General features: G+C 37.7%; 1 protein-coding gene across 3 annotated transcripts in view; it reads left to right on the top strand.

Annotated features, from left to right (window-relative positions):
- The window catches only part of LOC126253246 (uncharacterized), an 81053-nt gene extending 73162 nt beyond the window's left edge, over positions 1-7891 (top strand). For 2 of the 3 annotated variants that reach the window (XM_049954438.1, XM_049954437.1), the window contains exon 8: positions 6784-7891. In XM_049954438.1, the coding sequence (XP_049810395.1) occupies positions 6784-7715 (932 nt within the window). In that variant the 3' untranslated portion in view covers positions 7716-7891. The remainder of the gene's footprint in view (positions 1-6783) is intronic. The other variant, XM_049954439.1, reaches the window with a different exon arrangement.
- Positions 7892-23401: the final 15510 nt, after the last annotated feature.

Raw genomic sequence — 23401 nt, 5'->3', positions numbered from 1 at the left:
ATATACCCAATATATGTTACACCATTAACCAAGTAGTTCATATTAAAACCTCAGCAATAACAAGTGCAAAATGCCCAATTACCTTTGAGTGTGTGTCGTGTACCAGCTACAAAATTATTGCATAGGCTCAATTACCTTAGATTGTGCATAACTCTAAAACCACCAGATATAGGTATGAAGACTATCAATGTTATGTGTGCACCAGCATAACCACAAATCGCAACTAATAGTCCAGTTTCATGACTGAATACAACTCCTCTAAGCATCTAACTTTTCGAAACATAGAACACTGCTTCTAAAATTCCTGCATCAACTTTTGCCCAGCATGATAACCCATCATTTATTGCTTCCGGGACCCCTAACACGTAATAATCATGCCTTCATAGTGATAACTGTAACATCTACCACATGAAGTGTTGTAGCTAAACTTTTCAAAAACTTATGACCAGAAAATCTAAAACTGACTACCTTCACAATGTACCCTGATCTTCTCTTGAGGAACAAAATCCATTATAGGCAGGCACACTACAAAACTTGTATTCAATAACCCGTCAGATTAACTAACTGATCAAAATTTCCAACAACATCGAAATCAATATCTCGGATCAAACCGATCATCTGTCTATCTGAAGTGACTGTTACATGCAATGTCTAAATGGTGACTTTTCTCTACACCATTTCAAACAGAATTGACTGTTTATCCCATATTTACCATAGGGGAACCAATTTTTAACAGTTATATTATGATTCCATCGCTTTTAAGGAATTAAATATTTATTCTTCTGCAGCCTCTGCTGTGTCGTGTTGTGGCCAGCTAGATGAGATGGAATCTCTGGAGCAGTCACCTGTTGGCTTCTGCTGCTGGTGCACGGAGAGTCTTTGCCGTGACTTGCTCGTACTTTTAAGCGTGGACATTTGTTCACTTTTCAACAACATATTGACAGAAATGACATAGTTACATAACATTAATAAAGTTACAACAATCTTCGTAGTTTTAACATCTTTCCAACTTATTAATTTATATGTTAAAATGACAAAGGATAGGCCTGTGCAAGAAACCCAGGCTGTGGAGGAGGAGGAGGAGGAGGAGGAGAATCGGGACAAGGCTACTCCGGTGACCGTGGAAGTGCCAGATCCCCCATGCCATCGTATTCTGAACTGATACTTATTAATATATTCCCATCCCAATCAGCAATAGGCAGTGATCCTGGAACATGACTGGCCCTCCTGGCTCCTTTACACCTAACCTGAGCACCCGTAAGATGATAATTCAGTCGAACTGTAATTGCTCTGACTGTCACCTGCTGGAACTACAACACATTATTTTCTCTTCTTCTGCAGCTTCATTGCTATACAAAGAACATGCTTCACGGATGACCATTGTCCATTGCTCCGTGGCTATTGTGCTTTCTGTCATAACCATGCTTGCCCTGAGAGGGCATCTGGAGAGTTCTTTATATTGGTTCGCACAGATCTCATCAGTGAGTGGATTCCCCTTCATACCATTTTGGAATCAATAGCAGTGCGGGTGCAAACGATCATCATATGCAACTTTTACTTATCTCCATGCAAGTCACTTGCTTACATTGAGTTGACCACTTTAATTCAAAAACTCCCCCCTCCCCCTTTTCTCCTGCATGTGTACTGCAGTATGCACCAGCCCTTTTGGGGGAGTATCACTACATCTGGTACGGGCCTTCTACTTGACCACCTGTATTTCCTCAGTGATAGTAATACTTTCTACTTCAGTGCCACTCATAGCTCCTTTTTCAGCTATTGATCTAATAATCTCTTTCCCCCAATCCTATGGCTTTGCTACATTGTCGCCAGATCAACTACCTCTTTGTCAGATTGCATCGACGAGGCTGTGCAAAGTGTCTCTGATGTGATCACCTATGCCATTGTTGATATGATCACCTATGCCACTGGAACTGCTATTCCCCTTTCTACTTGTCCCCTCTATCACAGGCTGATACCATGGAGGACCAAAGACATTGCAACAGCTGTTCAGGGTTGCCCGACAGCTCTGCAGTGTTTCAGGTGACACTCTTTGTAGACCAACCTTATCACTTTTAATTGACTTCATGCTAATGCTCGCTATCTAATTGAGTGAAATAAGAAGGAATGCTGGGTGCACTATGTCACCTCACTGGGAATGTATGCCTCTCCATCCAAGGTATGGGCCGAGCTCTGTCGTCTTCTGGGCTGTCCAAGATCCACAACTGTACCTGGTCTCTTCCTTCATTATGGTCTGTGTACTGGCTCTTTCGCTTTTGCTGAACATCTCGCGATCCATATTGGGGTGGATTGGCATCCTGTTCTTACGTCATTTCAACATATTAATTTATAAGTTGGAAAGATGTTAAAGACTGCCGAATTATATAATGAGCTTTACACTGACTGGAAACTGCTTCAGGTTCTTACTGCATCTCACAATATGGCCCTCAGCCCATATGTCATTCACAATCGGGTGATACAACATCTGACTGCTACCCAACGGCTCTATCTCCTGACGGTCAGGTTGATTTTGCTGTGTCTTCCCTTCACAATGGAGAGATAGTATCACTGTTCCAGTCATTAAGCTGGAGAGTTACCTGCTGATTAGGCCGTCAGCATGCTCTGCAAACTGCTTGAAAGGATGGTTGCCCACCAATTACACTGGGTTCTTGAATCTCAGAGCCTTTTGTCCCACTATCAATGTGATTTCTGGGAGGGCTGATCCACAACCTACCATCTGGTTAAGTTAGAAACTGTGGAAGTTAACCAATTTGTGGTCATGGGGTCCCCCCAGGTGATATGACGTTAGCTCAGGGGCCGTGGCCTCTTTCCAAAGCACTTCTTGCAGAGACAGCTCATAGACTGCAGTGCCACTGGTGGTGACTGCTGGAGATAGGGATCAATCTCCAACAGCTCCAGGTCACTGTCAGTCTGTTGCTACAGAAAAGGCAATCCAACAGGCTTTTTCTAAATTCCAGTACCTCGTTGCAGTCCTTTTTGATGTACATAAGGCGGACAACATTGCCTAGCACCATCATATTTTACATTACCTCCATGACTGGGGCTTTCTACCAATATTTATTCCTCAGTTTTCACCCCACTGATTCTTCCAGATTAGAGTTGGTACTTCACACAGCACTTCAAGGGTCCAAGAGAACGACATCCTGCAGGGCTCCATGCTGAATGTCACACACTTCCTCATTGCGATAAATGGGCTAGTGACCACTGTCATGCCACTGACAGACTGTGCCATGTCGGTGACTTCTGCATTTGGTGCAGCTTCAACTCTGTTGCCTTGGCTGAATGCCAGCTCAAAGCAGCCGTCAGTGGGCTTCTGCTTGGACTCTTTCCCACTGTTTCCAGTTCTCTCCTGCAAAAATGCGGGTCATGTATTTTTGTTGTAGTATCAAGGCCCATCCTGATCCAGAACTCTACTTGGGTACCCAGTGCTGGGATGTTGTTAGACTGTCCTAATATTTGGGACTCCTCTTTGACAAGAAGCCGACTTGGCTCTCCAATATTCATCAACTAAATACTAGCTGTATGTGAAACCTTAACACTCTCTGCTTCCTTGTCTACACCTCTTGGGGCGCAATCGTGCTATTTTCATTCGTATCGATTGGGATCAGATCCGATCCCATTTGGACCATAATTGCCATAGTTGGTGGCTCGGTGAGGTCTGACCCAGTCCAGTTCTACAGGCCACTGGTGCCTTCCTGACTATTCCTTTCGATAGTCTCCTTGCTGGATTGAGGATCTTCCCTCTTCAGTTCTCATAGTACCAACTCTTGCTCACGTATGCAATTGCCATTTCACAATTTCATTATCACCCAAGCTATCCTATTCTTTTTGCATTCAAGGCGCATCGACCCTGACACTCGCTCTTGATTGGGATTACCAGTCGGAATGCACGTCGCGGCCCTCTGCCAGGACCTCCACCTATCCTCCTTAGATTGCACTCCTCGGAATTTCTCACACATGTCACCTTGGTTGGTATCCATGCCATGAATTAGAAACTGCCTATTTCAAGGACCTAAAGTTTCACTTGTCTCCACATCTTTTCAGTGTCTGTTCCTTTCAGTTCTTTAGGAGTATCAGTGTGCCACCATCTTTTACACTGATGGCTCTAAAGCCAGGGATAGGACGGGTTGTGCTTTCACATCTTCCAGCAGTCAGGAACTCCAATCGTTGCCAGCAACATGATGTGTTTTACGGTAAAACTAATGGCCATTAACTGCATATTAATACTTGTTGATTCAGTGAGGAGTCTCCAGGCCACTGACTGATGTTACTCATGTCACCCTTTGATTTTTGCTAAACCGTCTGAAATTAATCATGCCCTGAGTCACGTTGGTCTCCCAGGGAATGAACTGGCCAACCATTGGGATATAGAATTGGTTAATTGCCCCTCTCAGTTTTCTTTGACGATCCTATGCAAGCATTTGCAGGTGCAGCTAAGGCCTCTGCTCACTCTGAGATGGAACAATATCTGATGGGCTACTGTGTCCTCTAACATATTCTGCACTGTCAAGGAGATTAATGCTCCCTGGCACTCCTCATCCTGTTCCTCAGAAAAAAATCCACCTTTGTGTATCATCTTTGCATCAGTCACACCAGACTGACCCATAGTTTTATTTTATGTAACGAGCCACCCCCAAATTGTGGTTGTGGAGCCTTGATGACAGTTACTTGTGATCTAGTGGAATGCCCACTCCTTCTGGCTCTCCATACTTCCAAATTCTTTGCATGTCATGTTGGTGGACAACTCATAGACAGTTGTATGTTGGTGTATGGCCATTGAACTGGTTCTTTGTTTTCTCCATGACGGTAGTTTTTATTCTCAGATGCAATGTTTTAAACTACCTTTGGGACAGGGGAGTGAAGGGGCAGGAGGTGGGGGGGGGGGGGGGGCATGCTGGGGCATCTCATGCCACATGCTGGGTCAGGAGGACCACTGATTCTGCCTCCTTTGCCTGCTCCTCACCATAGCTCCTTCCCTCTGTCTTAATTATTTTTAAGGGGTTTGGCTATTTTTCTCCTGCACCCTGTTTCCCATTTTTTTAATGCTTAGCCTATAATGGGTTTGGACAGCTGTGGGGGGTTGCACCATTTGCATTCAAAACTCCCATCGCCAGTGTGCGGCCCTAACTGTTTCTCTCACCTTGTATTATGGTCCAGCTGATGGCCATTACATTTTAACCTTTTCCTTTTTACTGTTCTGCATATCTTGACTAGAAAGCAATCTTTACCCTGTAATTGTGTAATTGTCTTCATCCTTAATCAGGTTGGCAGGAATCAGTTGCAAGAGGTGTTTCTTTCAGCATGACCGAGCCCTGGAAGACCACTTGTCTGTTCTAACCTTCATACCAATTCAATCCGTATACGTTTACTACTCCTTAATTTGTTTTTCAGCTCTGGCATCAGTATTGCTTTTAGTGCTTCACTTTTACCACTCCTATGTACTAATCCGAGTACACAAGTGGTGTACTCCAGATGAACAAACCCATAACTAAAGGATTCATGACCTTGTTGTTTAGTCCCTTGCCTCCAAACAACCAACAAACTAACCAACCATCTTCTAAATTAAGTGCCAGTGGAGACAGGAACACAAGACCTTTAACATAATCCCATAAGAAAAAAAATCAAGTGCAGTTACGTGAGGTGACTGTGGAGGGTACTGAAGAAGGTGAGAGCCGCAATAGGAAGCACAGCAATCCGGTGCAGAGGCAGGTCAGCATTGAGGTAACCATGAAAGGCTGGAAGAAAGTATGTTGGAGCACAGTCTTGTTTTAAATTAAAGTCTCTACAGTATTGCTGTAATTCTGGCATAAGTCATCTTTGGGAGGTAGATGAAACTAGCTATAGTTTCCTCCTTTTTGTCTATAAACTTTTGAAGAGGACATAGCACAAGAGACATTAACTTTAAGTGAATCTTGAATTGTTCCACAATCTCGTGTGGATGTTCTGTTCCCGAGACATGTACATTGTGAAGATTCACCTTTTCAAACACATGAAATGTGACTTCAACACTGACAATCTACTTCTGTAAAAAACCATCTTCCTTTAATAGCTGCTGCAAGCCATTATTCATTGTTCCAATTAGTCAGCACATGTAACAACTGCAGCTGGTATGACTTTACATATAGACATTTGCAAAAAAATGCACCAGACATTTGACTGTGATATGTGCAGTCCTGTGCTTGCAAGTGTCATCAATTTCTTTGGGCTCATGACAGATGGTACCTGCACACACACCACCTGCTCTGATGGTGGTCCTGGCCGACCTGTTTTCTTCGCACCACATAAGCAGCCAGACTTGTGAAGTGTGTTGTACCATCTCTATGGATTGTTGTGTCTGCTGGAGCTTACGCCTGAGATTTGGTATTAAACTATCACTGAACCATCACAATTAACTCACATTTAGTGGATTCAAGAAGACATAACACACATTGTATGCTGTGTTCCCATGCGGTGTGCTCTGCAGCTACACCACAGCATGAAATACAAAACAAAACTTGGAGAGATAATCTTTCCACTGATGTGTGTCATTTTTCTGTATGCCTTGCAGTTTTTGCATATTCATCTCCTGAACTACTGCATGTCCTTATGAATAACCTTGCATTTCAGTTACTTTTCCTGCCTGTGTGTAATTCAGTAGATTGTTTTAGTCTCGAGTGTATTCTAGTATTTACTTTTCTTTAAGTATGTGAACTTTGCTTATTTTTTTATATTTGACTCACACTTTGTGCTTATTTTTCTCATTTTCTTTCATTTCTGTATATACAGGTTCATTATTTGCAGTGCTTGACTCAACAGATACAGGAGAGGTGAGATCTGAAGGAAAGAATCTTGTAAAGAGGAAAATTAAAGAGAAACCAGTCAAAAGGAAGTCTGATAAGCCTAAAGACTCAGAAGAAACTCACCATAAGAAAAAGAGAAAAGCTGACACTAAAAAGGCACCTCCTGAGTATACACTTCAAAGTGATGTTAATAATCCGAAGAGAAGAACAGATGACAAAGGGACAACTTCGGAGTGCAAACCTGATGGTGGTGATAGTAATCCAGTGAATGGACATGTTGACAGTGAGAGTAATGTACCTGAGGCCACCTGTTTAATGAATCGAGTCAAACCGACGAGGTCTGGCAGAATACCACGGCCACGGATTTTTGAGGATTTCATGACTGAAGACGTGGAAGAAATATATGAGGATACTGAGATTACTGAAATCTGTGATCGTACTGAGATTACTGAAATCTGTGATCGTGTGACTGTGGAGGATATATGCGATTCTGAGCCTGTAGGAGATGATAATCCAAGTGATCATGAGGAATTGGTAGTGTCAGAGAATGCCATGGTTAATGAAGATTCAGTGGCCTCATATGAAAGTGAAAATGAGCAAAACTTTGTGATTGCTGAAGATGCATTGACTGTGGAGCAGAATCAGGTGAATTTGGGTAGTGTTTATTCCAATGTGAAACCTGGAACATTAATTGTTTTGGCTACAGAATCACCAGACAATCCAGGACATCAGATATATAGGGTGTTCATGGTATCAAATAATAGTCAAACGATGCCAGTGTCTGTTGCAAATAACCAGGCTTCACCTGCTGATACTACTAATTCTATAGAAACAGGCACCTCAACACACTCAGTTGTTCCAGAGAGAAGTACAAATGACTGCAACAATCTACAAATGAATGCTGAGAGTAGCAGCTAGTCTTTATATATCTATTTGATATTCTGTTGAATGTAATGTTTTTATGCATTATAGCTGTTTTTGTTGTTATGATATATTGTATATGTTTGTTTATACATATGATCTGAGACAGTATTGTAATATTTATGCTGAGATATCTGTTGAACAATGAAAAGAATATATATACTATTTGACTATCATGCTCTCCTTTCCTTCTTTCATTTGTTTAAGAAATAATATATGAATACAGTGTCCTGTGCCATCAAAGATGAGCATGTACGATGTGCATGTGATTTGCAATCTGAAACAAGTCTCTTATACTGATTCATGGTAGTCATCTTAAAAATAAATATAAGTTTTTCTGCTTTGAGACCATATAGCAATGTTACTGGGAAGTCACACACAGTTAAATGAAGATTATGTTGTTTCACATTTACAAAGATATTTCCAGATTGGTGGTCTATTACATGTTAGTAATTGCTGCAAACACACATTGTTTTCTAACATTAAAATACAGAGATGTTGGATATTATATTTTAATTGTTAAAATTTATCTCGGCAGTTGTTGCTCTAAGAGAATTTCTATGGTTCTTGTTTGAATGGAGGGACTGAATTAGTTACCAAAGGTTGCATGTGTCTACACATTCCTTAGTGCCTGAGGGATGCCCATTGGAAAACTATTGTTATAGTATCACAAACTGATGTGTGCAATAAAGTGTCAGTAGAATTGGGCATTAAACAAATTCTGGATCATGCCCAAAATGTTATATTTGATTTGTAAATCTCCAAAATTATGTAACATACAAACAAAATACTGTAATTAAATGTTAGATGTCTGTTTGTCATACATGAATGCAAGACACTGTAAGTTACTAGCTGAATTACAGTATTTAATTAAGATATAATACTTGCAAAAACAAAAAAAAATAATAAATTAAAAAAAATAAAAGGTGCCCATCAGCAGCACTTAACAGTTGTGTATGAGTCTGTTAGTTCTGTGCCCCCCTCAGTTTAACATATATTTATGATAGTTTTTCTGTATTATAAAGAATAATTATTAATCAGTTTTGGCTTAGCCCAAGGAAAAAAAAATGCAGCAGTGTCAATACATTTGTACAACACACTTTTCAACTGACATAACATTCATTATGTCTTCTAATAGTGCTTTACTGTTTCAGTAATTTGAAAACAATTTTTAGTCTGATAATATTCTAAATTTAAATTCTTGTCCATGTTGTAAATTATAAAGGTAGCACTTTATTCTTTATGATGTAACTTTGCTACATATTGATTCCCGGCCAGGATGGAAATTTTCTGTGGCTGGAGACTGGGTGTTTGTGTTATCATCATCATTCGTGACAATGGTTAAATTGGACTGTGTAAAAATTTGGACTTTGTGTAGGCGCTGATGACCGCGCAGTTGAGCCCCCCAAAAACCACAGATTTGGAGTTATTATCTATTCTACTTTTAGGACTGTAATTCCGTATTTACTGTTCTAATCCATTTCATACTTAAAGTTCTGTTTTTTCCATTGTAAATGCACTAGCTTGCACATCAGTTTGTGTTGATTATGTAAAATCTAATTAAATAAAAAAATGGTAGCCATTTCACATACTATTCCAACAATTCAAGTGTGTTGACACTTAAGGATGGTCACATTCATCATGTTCAACATTGTGCAGGCATTAAGCATACACTGCCAGCTGTGTTTGTAATATAGTACACTACAAAAAAGCTAGATATTCCATACCATATTTCAGGAACATTTGAAACCTATGATTTGCTTTATCTGCATAGTATGTTATGTGATGACCTTGCTTCAAACCAACACTAAGAACTTAATATAGAGATTTTAACGACATGTACAGTTACAGGTCACACAACTTCACCGTTATCTGTATAGAGATGTGGCAGTGACTAACTTTCACCTCATCTTGTTCTTCATTAACATCATTGTAACATTTAATACACAGTCAGGTGTAATTAAAATTGATCTTCCCTTTCCACAGCTCTGCTGGTGTATTGTGCTGCCCATCAAAACCACTAATAGCAAGGGCGCCCAAACCCAGGGGACAAGAAAAAAATATAGTGTAGTCATGTATTCTTCTTACAAGAAAATTATTTTTTTAAGTTGGTATTATTCAGGTCTTTAACAGTGTAGGAACTGGAACTTTTTTTTTTTTTACAGCTACTTACAAGTTGCCGTTCATCTTACAAAATATTAAGAATACTCCATACACCTGGGTCTAGGCTGTCCCCTGCAAACTATCACCATCTGACCCTTGACTGATAACCAGTAACATCTCTGGCACACCAATTCATGTTGCCTAGGTTGTTTCGACAACGCTGCAGAAGTTTTGCTTGGAAGCCCTTACACTTCCTCCGTACAGTCCCATTCTTTCCCCATGTGATTTCCATATTTTTGGAGATCTGAAGTAAGGCACTCATGGCTTTGAAGTGGTGCGTGCCCAAGTACACACACATTTTTCCATGAAGATATCGATCATCGTGTCTCTTAGTGGTATAAATGTATTAGCGGTTATAGTGGTTACTTTCAAAATAATAAACAGCACAGTTACTTTTTATCCATCCGTCTTGTTTTTGTTTGGCTGCCCCTTATACAAGTGCGTTACCACAGTGAATATGCCTGCTGCACACAGAGTTTGAAAGGAGACGCTGTCGCGTGATAATTGTGACACGTGGAGAATAAAAGTCAAAGCACTACTCATCAAAAGCGACACTTGGGGATAGGTATCTGCAAATGTGACACAACCTACAGAGGTTGATCAAGGTTAAGTGCTCGCTGTTGCAAAAGCTGCATACATATCGTGGCTAGTACCAGACAGAAAAGCAAAAGCAGAGTTGATTTCATCCATCACTCCCACCATGCTGCAGCTAGTAAGGAACTGCACTACACCATGTCAGGTGTGGCTTAAGCTTGAATCAATCTGTGCATCTAAAGGACCTATCGCAAAGCAGTTCTTCTCAAATGCCTCGTGCTTCACAAAATGCATGGTGTGACACATCATGGACAAGTTAGATGTCAACATAAATGGTGGTTTAGTGGCAACAATGTTGCTCTACTGTCATTCACATAGCTATGACAATTTTAGATAACAGTCTATGAGATATTGAGATGCTAAAAGTAAAATTCTGAGAACAACACTACGTAAGGATTCAGAAAGACAGTGAAGTGTGAATGCTGCAATTTTGGGTGAATGCTGCAATTTTTGTTAAATCAGGTAAACATTTCATGACCAAGCCAAAAAGTGCTCCGACAGTGACAAATCGGAACAAAAATCGAAATGGACAGAATGGGCTAAAATCCATGTACAAATGCAGCTTTCGTAACAAGAAGGGACACACAGAAGATGAGTGCTTTTCAAGAAGGAACCAAGTGCGCAAGCTGCAGACAATGTTGGCAAAGCTCATTGCTGTTCTTCTGTGAATGAGCCTGCTCTGGAGTTTCCAACATTTTTTGGCACATAGACAGTGGTCGTACATCGCACATATGCTGAAATCCAAAAGTGCTCACTCATGTCAAAACGCAAGAGAATTTAATGCTGGCAGACCACAGTGCTAGGCAAGTAACAGCTAAAGGTGACGTACATTTCACATCCATGTCCAGCTGCATCATCTCCATAACTGTGAAAAACACTTCCTGCACGCTTAAACTCGGCACCAACCCCATTCCAGTCGTGAAGGTTGTGGACGACAATCACAAACAGGGTGACCACCAAACCCTGAAAACTGGGAAAAAGCATTTAATTTGGAAAAAAACCTGGAAAAGACCTCGAATTTCCACGAGAAACCTAGATTTTTATAATAATATTTGTCATTCATTTTCGTACATTAACACATTTTTAAATCAATTTATGGTCGTTTTAAGAAGCATTCAAATAATAGACCATATATTTATACATTATCTGACTATTTCCACTTTTATCCCAATGTCTTCTTCCATACGACTCGACGTAATTTCTTTCTCAATGGTGGCCCTCTATTCAAGAGACGCCATGTCATCGGAGCGTTTGTGCGAAATCGCAGCTTGAATGAAAGACTTTATTTATCTACACTAAATTCTCTTAGTTGATAAATGACCCACACACACCTATCTTCGACACCTCCCCAGTATGAGATCTGTTCATCACAGGTAAGGGTTTTTTGTGTTGGAAAGTCTTTTCCTTTGAGGACTTTGATAATTAAAACTTAGTACAATTTAGTACTAATGTTTTGTTAGTAATAATGATAGTTTCTGTGGATGACCTTACACTGGCAGTGTTAACTGTAAACGCAGATTCGTGTAGTCTTGGTAGCCATTTTTAACTGTAGGCCAAAAAAAGATGTGAGCATAACCTAGACTGTGGTATAACTGGTTGGTGTATACGCCCACGCAGTGAGAGATAGCCAGCCAGAATCTACACGGAAAATTGGTATCTAGCGCTGCCAGATTCGCTTATGCGCATATCTGTCTGAGTTGGAGTGGGGTACACTTCACGTGATTCGTGTTTGTTTGTGGCGCGTTTTTCAATCGTTGCGAATCTATTGCTGTTCCCGCGTTCGGCTATTTAACATTTACACTTTATTTTTAATAGTAAGGTAAATATATCTGATGTTTATACACCACTATACGTAGGAACCTATCTTGAAATGAAATGAGAAGCGTTTAAGCAGTGCAAAGACCAAACGCTAGTTTCTACGTCATCGTAGCTGCGCAGACGCAAAAACTTTTTTTTTTTTTTTTCAGCTTCAATGTAGCTGTCTGGCTACTGTCTGCTTAACACCGAAAACCAGCTCCAACAAACAAAAGCGTACAACAGTTTCAAACTCTTGTTAACACACGTTTGGCGTTTTTATTTTTTATTGCAGAAAAGCAATGTAAATGGATTCTGACTCCGAAGTTTGCCACTTGTTATGGTGGAAGATGATGTTTTGCTCTTTCAGAGTACATGATGAAACTATACGCAGGATAGCAAGAGAAAGGCAGACAGAAAAGAATGTTTAACTACCGAATATCTCGTGCTAGAATTGTGGAGAATTTTTTGGAATATTGTAAACAGTTTTCCGGTCTTAGAACAACTATGCACTTACGTCCTGAAAAAGCAACATTAGTGACTTCTGCAGACTGTGTCCTTGCACAGTTTTCTTAGAAGAAATAAAGAAAGTGCCACAGTTTATTTCCCACCTGGCAGTTTGATGTGGAAGATCCAGAAACAGGCAGGGTTTCGGATGACAGTTGGAGGATATCTCCGCAAAATAAATGTCTTCAGAGAAAGTGAGGCAACGCAGGAAGAACCGCAAGGAATATAAGGGTTGAATTTGCAGTCTATTTTGTATCGGGTGTTGGTAAAGTGAAATGGCAAGAGGAATATGAATAAATAAATATTGAGTGAAAAGACAAATGTAATTAAAAATTCCGAACAAAGCCCTTACAGCTTTAGTAATTAACAATGTAAACCATTAATTTTCAGACTACTTTGTATCAGATTTTTGACAAAATGGTACAACAGAAATAGATAAATTTCCGTGAAAATACAGTTGTAATTACAAAATTTCCGACCAGCAGTCTTAGTTTCAGTTACGCCAGTAAATGGCATTTTACTTATGATTGTAAATATTTTTCTTCCTGGCTTTTTCACGCCTCCTAAATACTTCACACGCTCGTAAACTATCCATTTGGGAACTTAGAGCTCAGTTGTCCCAGACCCATTTTTAGTTTTGACCGTTTTACAATGCTCACGATTGAACTGTGTTTTCATATTTGTCCATTTCCTTTCACATTCCACCAGCGGTACACCAATTTTATCCAAAACTTGTTTCAGCAAATCTTTCCTTTTATATCTGTCTTTATATGCAGAATCAGAAGAATCCTTAGAGGTTTAATTTCAATTTCTAACAGAAACTGAATTGTTGGATTTGCTGACGACTCGTGAGCTACCATTGTCGAAAGAAACAAAGCAGACGAAGAAAGAAACAGCAGATGACACGGCAAATGCGCATGCGCAAGTCACACAACTCTGCCGTCTTTTTGTTCACTGACCATAAACTACAAACTCGAGACAAAACTTCCCTCAACTTGTCAACAAATGTTGACAACAGTTGAAAACTAAGTCAAACTTAAGAGTTGAGAACGGTTGTCAATTGAGTTTGTTGGAGTTGGTGCGAAAGTACCTTTTAACAAACCCATTGTTACACCACTTCCGAGCTTAGTGCCATTTACATCTTTCCGAGACTGAAGGACAGTAACGGGGACGGAGGGTGTGAATCGCCCGTGCAGTTAAACAAGTTCGTAACATTTTCAGAGGGCAGTGTTTTAATCATGCCTAAACTGAGTATAACTCGATACCAGAGTACATATGAGTCAATTTATCCATGGGTTACGTGTGACACTAAATTACAAACGAATGCACTATGCTCTTGGTGCAACACCGATAAAGCTGGGGTAAAGTGCTTTGAACAACCTTGCTAACAGCCAAAAACATAAACTTTCCACAGACAAACGGAATCTTTTCCCAATAAGTATATTTATGCAACACCAACAAACTGACTCAAAGAAAATTCAATCACAAAGCAATTAACAAGGTAAGCCAGTTTTTTGTGAGATTTGCTGTTACATTAAACACTACTTAAATTTCAGCATCTAGCAATTCTTCCAAGGCAATTGGTACTACAGGATCAGGTGTGACACCTTCAATTTCAAAAAACTGACTATCCAATCGATCATATGTGCATTCATTTTTATTATCAGAAAATGTCAAAAAACTGAAATTTTGTGGTGTTTATGTACAATTTATTTTTTGTCAATCCAAAGGTGTTCAGTTTGCATACCATCATTTCAGGAAATGTTTCCAGATAGTCAAATTGCAACAAAAAAGCAATTGCAAAGAACAAAAATTGTTGAATCTGCTGTTCTAGAGGAGTATATTTATTTATTTGTTCGGTGTTTGTAAAAACACGAGTGAATTTAATTGTGTGGTTCAATATGCAAAAATTGTTAAATGATTTACTTTCAAGAATATTACTTGCGAATGAAAATGTAACAGTATTATAATTAGCCTCGATGTATTTGTACTTTAAAGAGCATGGACTCAAATATTGAAGTTATTGTGGTCCCACACAATACTCGAATACCCTTACTATCATATTCAGGCTGAGGTCGTTGAATCGCGGTACTCGGCGTAAGATGAAAAGTAAAATCTTAATCTAAAGTTGCTCTCCGCTGCGGCTCATTGCTGTGAAAAAATGTTTTATTGTTAAAGCGCGAGATATCTGCGCTTCCGCTATGATTTCGGTTTTTAAATCGACGCGTAATGGCGTCCGTTGAAGCAGCGGCCGCTATTATTGTGGAGCTGTAAACGTCTTAAGAAAAATTAATTCAATAAAAGGAACATTACAGAGGGCTCACTGTACATCGAAATAACTCAAATATAACAACTAGACAGACAGAAGCCAGGTTGGGTAGTAGATCAAGAAACGCAAGATCGCCAAAGAACAGGAACACTTTTAGTGCCTGGATCCAGAACTTATGTAAGTGAACCAACTCAGTGCATTTTAAAGGAAGATAATCAGAGTGACCAGTTAAAAATACCACTAAGGCTCATGCACCTAAACATACAGTACCTTAGAAATAAGCTTAATATATTACAGGTTTTTGTAAGTGAACAGTCACCTCATATAGTAGTGTTAACTGAGCATGGATTAAAATCTGATGAAATTATTTACTGTAAACTAGAGGGCTACTCCTTAGCAAATAGTTATTGTAGACAGCAACATAAGGGTGGTGGTGTGGCAGTTTACATTAGTGAGAATCTCGAGTTCAAGAAAATAAACTATCTAGACCAGTATAACAAAGAAGGCTTGATTGAAGTGACAGGCATTGAAGTCCACACCAAAGAGTGTAGAGAGGTTATGAGAAAACATAAAGTTATTGGGATTTACCATCCACCAAAGGCTGATGTAGTTAGCTTCATAGACATATTTAGTAGAGTAGTGGGACGTTGTGGTCCCAGGGACCTAACTATACTTGGTGATCTGAATATTGAGGCAAAATCTTCCAGTTTGTGTAATATGAGGCTAATAGATACTCTTAACTCATATAATCTCGTAAATGTAGTAAACAGTGATACCAGGGTAACAAAGTCCACATCTAGCAGAATTGATTATGTTATACTATGTAAACATATTAAAGACAGTGTTAGGTGCTGGAATATGGATTTTCACTACTCTGACCACAAATGCCAGCTTGTAGAGTATGTAAACACAAGCATCCCAAAAATGACAAAAGTTATCGAAAATAAAAGAATCCTAAAAGAGGGTAACATCCTTGCCTTAAGAAATAAATTAGCTATAGAGGACTGGGATCTGGTTTACCAGACTGAAGGATCTGAAAACAAATGGGCCAAATTCTATGATACTATGCTAAGACACTTTGACAGATGCTGCCCTGTTAAGAAAATACAAAGAGTGTTCACCCATAACCAAAGTGCAAAAACCAACAGACTGATACTTCCAGCAAATATGATAAAACTCAGGCAAAACATCCAGGACCTGGATGTGTTACACAAGTCAACAAACCTGCAGGTTTTTAAGGCCAAGTACAACGAAGCCAAGAAAATCTTTAAGAAAGAGCTTTCAAATCTAAGAAAACAGATATACAGCAGTGAAATAGCTCAATCAGACAATATAGCCAAGACCTCATGGAGAATTGTAAATCAATTTCGCAAAGCCACACCGAAGCCAGAAACTGAATTTTTAATTATAAGACATGAAGGAAACACAATTAAAGATCCTAATAAAGTCTGCAATGTTTTCAATAAATACTTTATATCTGCAGCTGTTAGTCCAATTAATAACACAGTTGTGAGTAGTGAGGTAAAGCTCTGCCCATTTGAAGAGCCACCTTTTGAATTCAAACAAGTAAGTGAAAAAGAAATAGGCAGGATAATAAATAACCTAAAGAATAAGTTCTCAACTGGATGGGATGGTTTGAGTAGTATCGTGATTAAAAAGTGTAATAAGGAATTAGTTAAAATAATCACCCACCTGGTAAACTGCAGTATCAGAGAACATACATTTCCAAATGTATTGAAATGGAGCACAGTTAAACCAGTGCATAAAAAAGGATCCAAGGAAGAGGTTTCAAATTTCAGGCCCATATCATTAATACCTGTCTTCAGCAAAGTATTTGAAGTTGTGCTGCTGACACAACTTAGTGACTATTTCTTGAAAAATAAGTTCCTAACAGAGACACAACACGGATTCCGAAAAGATCATAGTACTATGACAGCAATTACGGAATTTCTTCACAAAACGTATGGTGCCCTTGATCAAGGAATGCAAACAGCTGGCATATTTCTAGACCTTACTAAAGCCTTTGACTCGGTAAACCATGAGTTACTTTTAAGTAAACTTGAGTCATACAATGTAAATGCCGCATCCATGCAATTGCTGGCTACATATTTATTTAACCGCATGCAGTGTACAATGCTGACTTACAAAATCAATAATCAGATCATTAATTTTCAGTCCAAATATGAGACAGTCACACAAGGTGTACCCCAGGGCTCAATTTTGGGCCCTTTCCTTTTCCTAGTGTACATAAATGATATAGAGCAACCTTTCAACTCCCAATTGGTAACCTATGCAGACGATACCTCACTGTTATTTCTTGGTAAACAAAATGATGAGTTAACGTTGGTAGCCACTGAGGGACTACAGCAAATAACTACTTATTTCCAAGATCAAGGTTTGAAAGTTAATATCAGTAAATCTCAGTTATTGCCATTTAAACTTACAAACTCACACCAAACCTCTATCAGTAACATAGGTGGAATTGAAGTAGTGGACACAGAAGGCTGCAGATTTCTAGGTATTCACCTAGATGAAAATCTAAGATGGGTAAACCATATCAAATTTTTATGCAATAAAATCAGCAGTTCATTACATCTAATCAGCCAGTTATCAAAGGTAGTTCCACATCAGACATTAAAAACAATTTATTATGGAACCATTTTTCCACAGATTAATTACGGGATAGAGATATGGGGTTGTGCTGCCGACATACATATGAACAGAATATTAACCCTACAGAAAAGAGCAATCAGAATTATCCATGGATTAGGGTATAGAGATTCATGCAGGGAAATCTTTGTCCATCATAAATACCTAACAGTCTACTCACTGTATCTTTACAAATTAATTATATTTTTTGTGACACATCAAAACAAAGAAACAAAGTGCTCTGATATGCATGCCTATAATACAAGAAATAAAGACTGCTACTACAGACAAAGAACAAAATTAAAAACAACAGACCATAGTCCATGCATTAGTGGTCAAATATGGTACAACAGATTACCGAGCTCTATAAGGTGCCACAAAGGGAACTTATTCAAAGTGAAACTGAAACATTTCTTGATTGACAAATGTTTATACTCTTTAAGTGAATATTAATATTAAACTAAAATAAGTTATTGTGTGTATATATATATATATATATATATATATATTGTACTAAACTTGTAAAAAAATGCTATGACGTTTGCAAAAGACACCAGTTGGTGTCTCCATGCAAAAAAATACAATAAATAAATAAAATAAATAAATTTAACTTACTATATTAACAAGGTTAACAGCATAAGTGGTTACATTACTTTTCTGCTACAAGACATCTGCTTCTTAACACTAGAAAGAGAGAGAAGAACAATGTAGGAGCGTTCTTCACCCTTATTAATATCACGGAAGTTATTACATTCAAAACGTTTACTCCTTGTTACTAAGATTAAATTTAATATTTACTATAAAACATGGATATTTTACGCCGCGTGATCGGTCGGTGAAACACATACAGTTCGTGTACACTTATTCCATCGCAAAATCCACTTCTCGTTCCAAGTTTTTTGTTTTAAATGTCTTTACGACACAATTGTCGCTGCGACAGCACATTGTGCACAGTCAAGGTCCGTAAAAAAAATAGGTGCACAGTATTGTCACAGGCTTGGATAAACAATCGAAATGAAATCTCCGTTGAACTGTATTCCTTGATACTCTGAGCTGACGTAGGGGAAGAAGATGTTGATTGGAATTATCTACGCGTTAAAAATGATACTCTAAAACTATTATGCTCGAGTGCGTCAACTTCTGTAAATATGAGCCATCACGAAACAATAGATTTTCCTTAGACTGCAGTGATCTATTTTGATGATCACTGTTTTTTATTTTGTCTTCTTTGTAACCATGCAAATTGTTTTTGGAGTTTTTTATAAATTAATTTAATATGTTCTTTGTTTTGATTTTGGAAATTGCATCGGATCTGCTAGGACGATTTTTCTTGTATTTTCACGTAATTGGCTGGAATGCATGTCAAATAGCCTCGGCATATGATCTATTATGAGGTGCAGTTAAGAGTTTTAGAATATCATTTTTGATGGAAGAATTTTTTCGAGATTTTTCCACGATACACCGACTCAAAGCGACCGAAAGAACATAGTTTAACAAAGAAATTTAGCATTGGATTATTGTTATTTTAAGGCGATTATATTGTGTCAACAACCCAATATTTTCATAATAATATCTAATTGTAATTATACATTCTAGCACATAATTGGTCTTATAGAATAGGATAAGTTAAACACTACTTAAATTTTATGGGAATTTCACCATCTAGCAATTCTTCCAAGGCAACTGGTACTACAGAAGCAGGTGTGATACCTTCAACTTCAAAAAAACTGAGCATCCAGTCAGTCTTCAGTGCATTCATTTTTATTATCAAAAATGTCACAAAAGCTGAAATTTTATAGTGCTTATGTACAATTTATTTTTTGCAATCCAGAGTTGTATACTTGCATATCATCATTTCAGGAAATGTTCCCAGATAGTCAAATTGCAGCAAAAAATCAATTGCAAAGAACCAAAATTGCATACCGTAATGTTTATGGTATTGCTCCTTATATTCATGGGAAACTTACTAACATGATTAAACAGTGTGACAATGTTGTTCTTGAATTTGACGATAGTTTAAACACTGTTTGTCTAAAAAAAACAAATGGATATTCATGTTAGATTTTGGGATAAAAATAAGTCACAGGTTTCAATCTGATATTTTGACTCAGCTTTTATTCACACATAAGAGTCAGTGATGTACAAGATGCTTTGAAAGGATCTTTTGATTTACATAATCTTCAAAAATTTTTTGCAACTGTCAACAGATGGGCCAAAAGTGAATTTTAAAGTTTGGAAGGCCTTGAATAATGCGGAACTCTTACAGTTGTGATAGGTGCAGCCTGCATTTAGTTCACAGAGCATACAACACTAACATGTCACAAGTAATTCTGAAATTGCACAATTTTTAAGAGCCTTATATTATTTGTTTCACAATTCACTTTCACGAAGAAGTCAATATACAGAATATACTGCCACCGCAGATTTTCCTTTGAATTCTGTGGCACTAGATGGATCCAAAATGCAAATGTAGCCGGATGAGCTTTAAAAATTGTTCCACATCTAAGAAAATATGTTTGACAATTGGCACAAAATAAAACTCTGTATTATACATTGAGTTTTAAAATCGTATCTGAAGCAGTTAAAAACAAATTCTTAGTTCTAAAATTGGCTCTTTTTGCTGCATCTGCATGTGCATTTGAAGATTTTTTTATGTGATTTCCAAAGTGAAGACCTATGGCTCCTTTTATGTACAACAAATTGTTCACTCTTACCTCCTCTTTAATGGAGCGAGTTGTGAGATCATACATTTTGGTAAGCAAAAGATCCTTCACGAAGATCGACACAAAGGATAAGAAGAATCTGATGACTGCACAGTGCTCTGTATTGGATTTACCTACACAAGATGCCCTAAAGGAAGATACAGATCCAACTAACATCTTGAGGTTTAAAGAAGACACATGTTCTTGTGTTATTGTCATGATACAATAGCTACTTGAAAGATCACCACTAAAATGTAAACTTACATGTGCTATTTCATGTTTGGAACCTTCAATAGCATTAAATCAAGAAATGGCGGTAAAAAGGCTGACTTTGTGCCTTGAAATTATCGTATCTGGTGAAAGGTTAATGATGTAAACATCATATCATGTTAAACAGGAATTTGTCAATATTTTTAGCAATACTCATACTCACAAAGAAATGAGACTGTTCAAAAAAAGTAAAACTCATTTGGATGAATTTTGGATGAACGTGTTTAAACTGTCACAAAAGAATTTTATAACATTGTAGATTTCCTCAAAATCATTTTTACACTTTCAGATGGAACCGAAATGCTGTAGTGGAACGAGGTTTTCCAATAAATGCTAAATGTATTATTGAGATTCAGATTGAAAAAAATACTGTTGCTTAAAGACATATTTATGCCACGATCCTTGTTGTTGGCAGTGTTGACAATTTCAAAATCGACGAAAATTTAATTCTGTCTATGTGTAATGCAAGTTCGTTGCATAAAGAAGGTAAAACGAAACAACTTAGTGAAACTGAAAAACAACAAGAATAAACATTTGCCAGAAAAAGAACGCAGTCTGAAATTAATATGTTAGAACCTAAGAAAACAAAACTGTTGCCAGAAATGAAACATTTGAGAAAGTAGTTTTCATCTAAATGTTTTTGTTGGTTTTTGGACTTGTTGTTCATGGCACAATATGACTTATAATACTTTATAAATGATCCAAGTTATTTGTTTGTAAAACATGTTATTTACAGAGCCAAAAGCAGAATTTGTTTATGTTCATGGAATATAGGTACAGGAGTAATGATCCCAAAACAGTGAAGCATTATAAAAACTACTGCACAGTATTAAGAAAAGTTATTAAGAAGTCCAGAAGTATGTGCATTATGTCTGAGATTAGCACATCTGATAATAAAATTAAAATAATTTGGAATACCGTATTGCCAAAATGGAAACAGGGCAACTGAGAGCACAGGAAGACTGTTTTTCTATCAAACTCAATGAAAAGTTTGTTAACAAGAAGTCAGAAGTAGAAAATAGTTTAATAATAATTTTTTAAGTATTCTCGAGAAAATTGGATCCAGCTATTCATTAGAAAATGCAAGGCAGTATATGTTAGAGGCAGTACCTATGCAATTTGATAAAATTGAAATTCAACCCACCTCTCCTACTGAAATTAGGAAAATAATAAATTCACTCAAAGAAAAAACTCACATGGAACTGATGGCATTTCCAACAGAGTACTAAAAACTTGTTACCAAGAAATAAGAAGAATTCTCAGCCACATATATAGTAGCTCACTGAAACGGCATTTTTCCAGATAGCCTGAAATACACTATTGTTAAACCATTGCGTAAAAAGGGGACAGGTTTGATGCTAACAAGTACTGTCCAATCTCATTTCTGACAGCTTTATCCAAAAATCACATATTCGTAAAAATGAAGTACTGATAAAATGTCAGTTTGATTTTACGATAGGTTTTTGACAGAAAATGCTATATATGCTTTCACTGGTCAAATATTAAATGCATCGAATAACTGAACACCACCCATTGGGATATTTTGTGATCTCTCAAAGGCTTTTGATTGTGTGAATCATGAAATCCTTCTAGATAAGATTAAGTATAGTGGTATGAGTGGGACATTGCACAAATGGTTTAATTCATATTTAACTGGAAGAATGCACAAGGCTGAAATTAACAGTACATATAGTCTGCAAAAATCAGCAGAGTCCTCTGAAGGGGGAGGTACCAAGAATGGTATCCCACAGGGTTCAGCCTTGGGTCCGTTATTGTTCTTAATATAATATTAATGTCTCGCCACTATATTCATGAAGATGCAAAGCTAGTTCTTTTTTCTGATGATACAGGTATAATAATCACACCCAACAATCAAGAATCAATTTTTCAGAAAATTATTAAGTCGTTCTCTGCAAATGGATTTTCACTACATTTTCAGAAAACATAGTTTATACAATTCTGTACAGTAAATGGCATAACACCATTGATAAATATAGACTATGAACATAAGTCTGTTGCCAGGGTAGAATATTCAAACTTTCTGGGTGTGTGCATTGATGAGAAATTGCATTGGAAGAAACACACTGATGATCTGCTGAAACAGTTAGGTTCAGCTTCTTATACCATTAGGGTTATTGCAAATTTTGGTGATAAAAATATCAGTAAGTTAGCCTACTATGCCTAGTTTCATTCACTTCTTTCATGTGGTATCATACTTTGGGGCAGTTCATCATTAAGAGAAAAAGTATTCATTGCACAAAAGCCAAAAGCGTGTAATCAGGATAATACCTGGAGCCCACCCAAGATCACCTTGCAGACATTTATTTAAGAAACTCAGGATATTCACAGTACCTTCGCAATATATATATATATATATTCACTTATGAAATTTGTTATTAATAACCCATCCCAGTTCAAAAATAACAGCGAAGTGCATAGCTACAACATTAGAAGAAAGGATGATCTTCACTATTATGGATTAAATCCCACATTGGCAAAGAAAATGGTGAATTATATTGCCACAACACTCTTTGGTCATTTACCAAAAAGCATTAGAAGTGTGACATATAGCCAAACAACATTTAAAACCAAATTAAAAGAATTTCTGAATGACAACTCCTACTCAATAGATGAATTTTTAGGTATGAAGGTGCAATTGTAAACAAAATTTAAAAAAAATATTTTGTGTACGGAAAACTTATGTTAAAGTGACACGTTCCACGTCATTATGAAAT

The sequence above is a fragment of the Schistocerca nitens genome, chromosome 4, assembly GCF_023898315.1.
Source record: "Schistocerca nitens isolate TAMUIC-IGC-003100 chromosome 4, iqSchNite1.1, whole genome shotgun sequence".
NCBI classification, from domain to species: domain Eukaryota; kingdom Metazoa; phylum Arthropoda; class Insecta; order Orthoptera; family Acrididae; genus Schistocerca; species Schistocerca nitens.
This window is presented reverse-complemented; position numbering and strand designations above follow the sequence as displayed.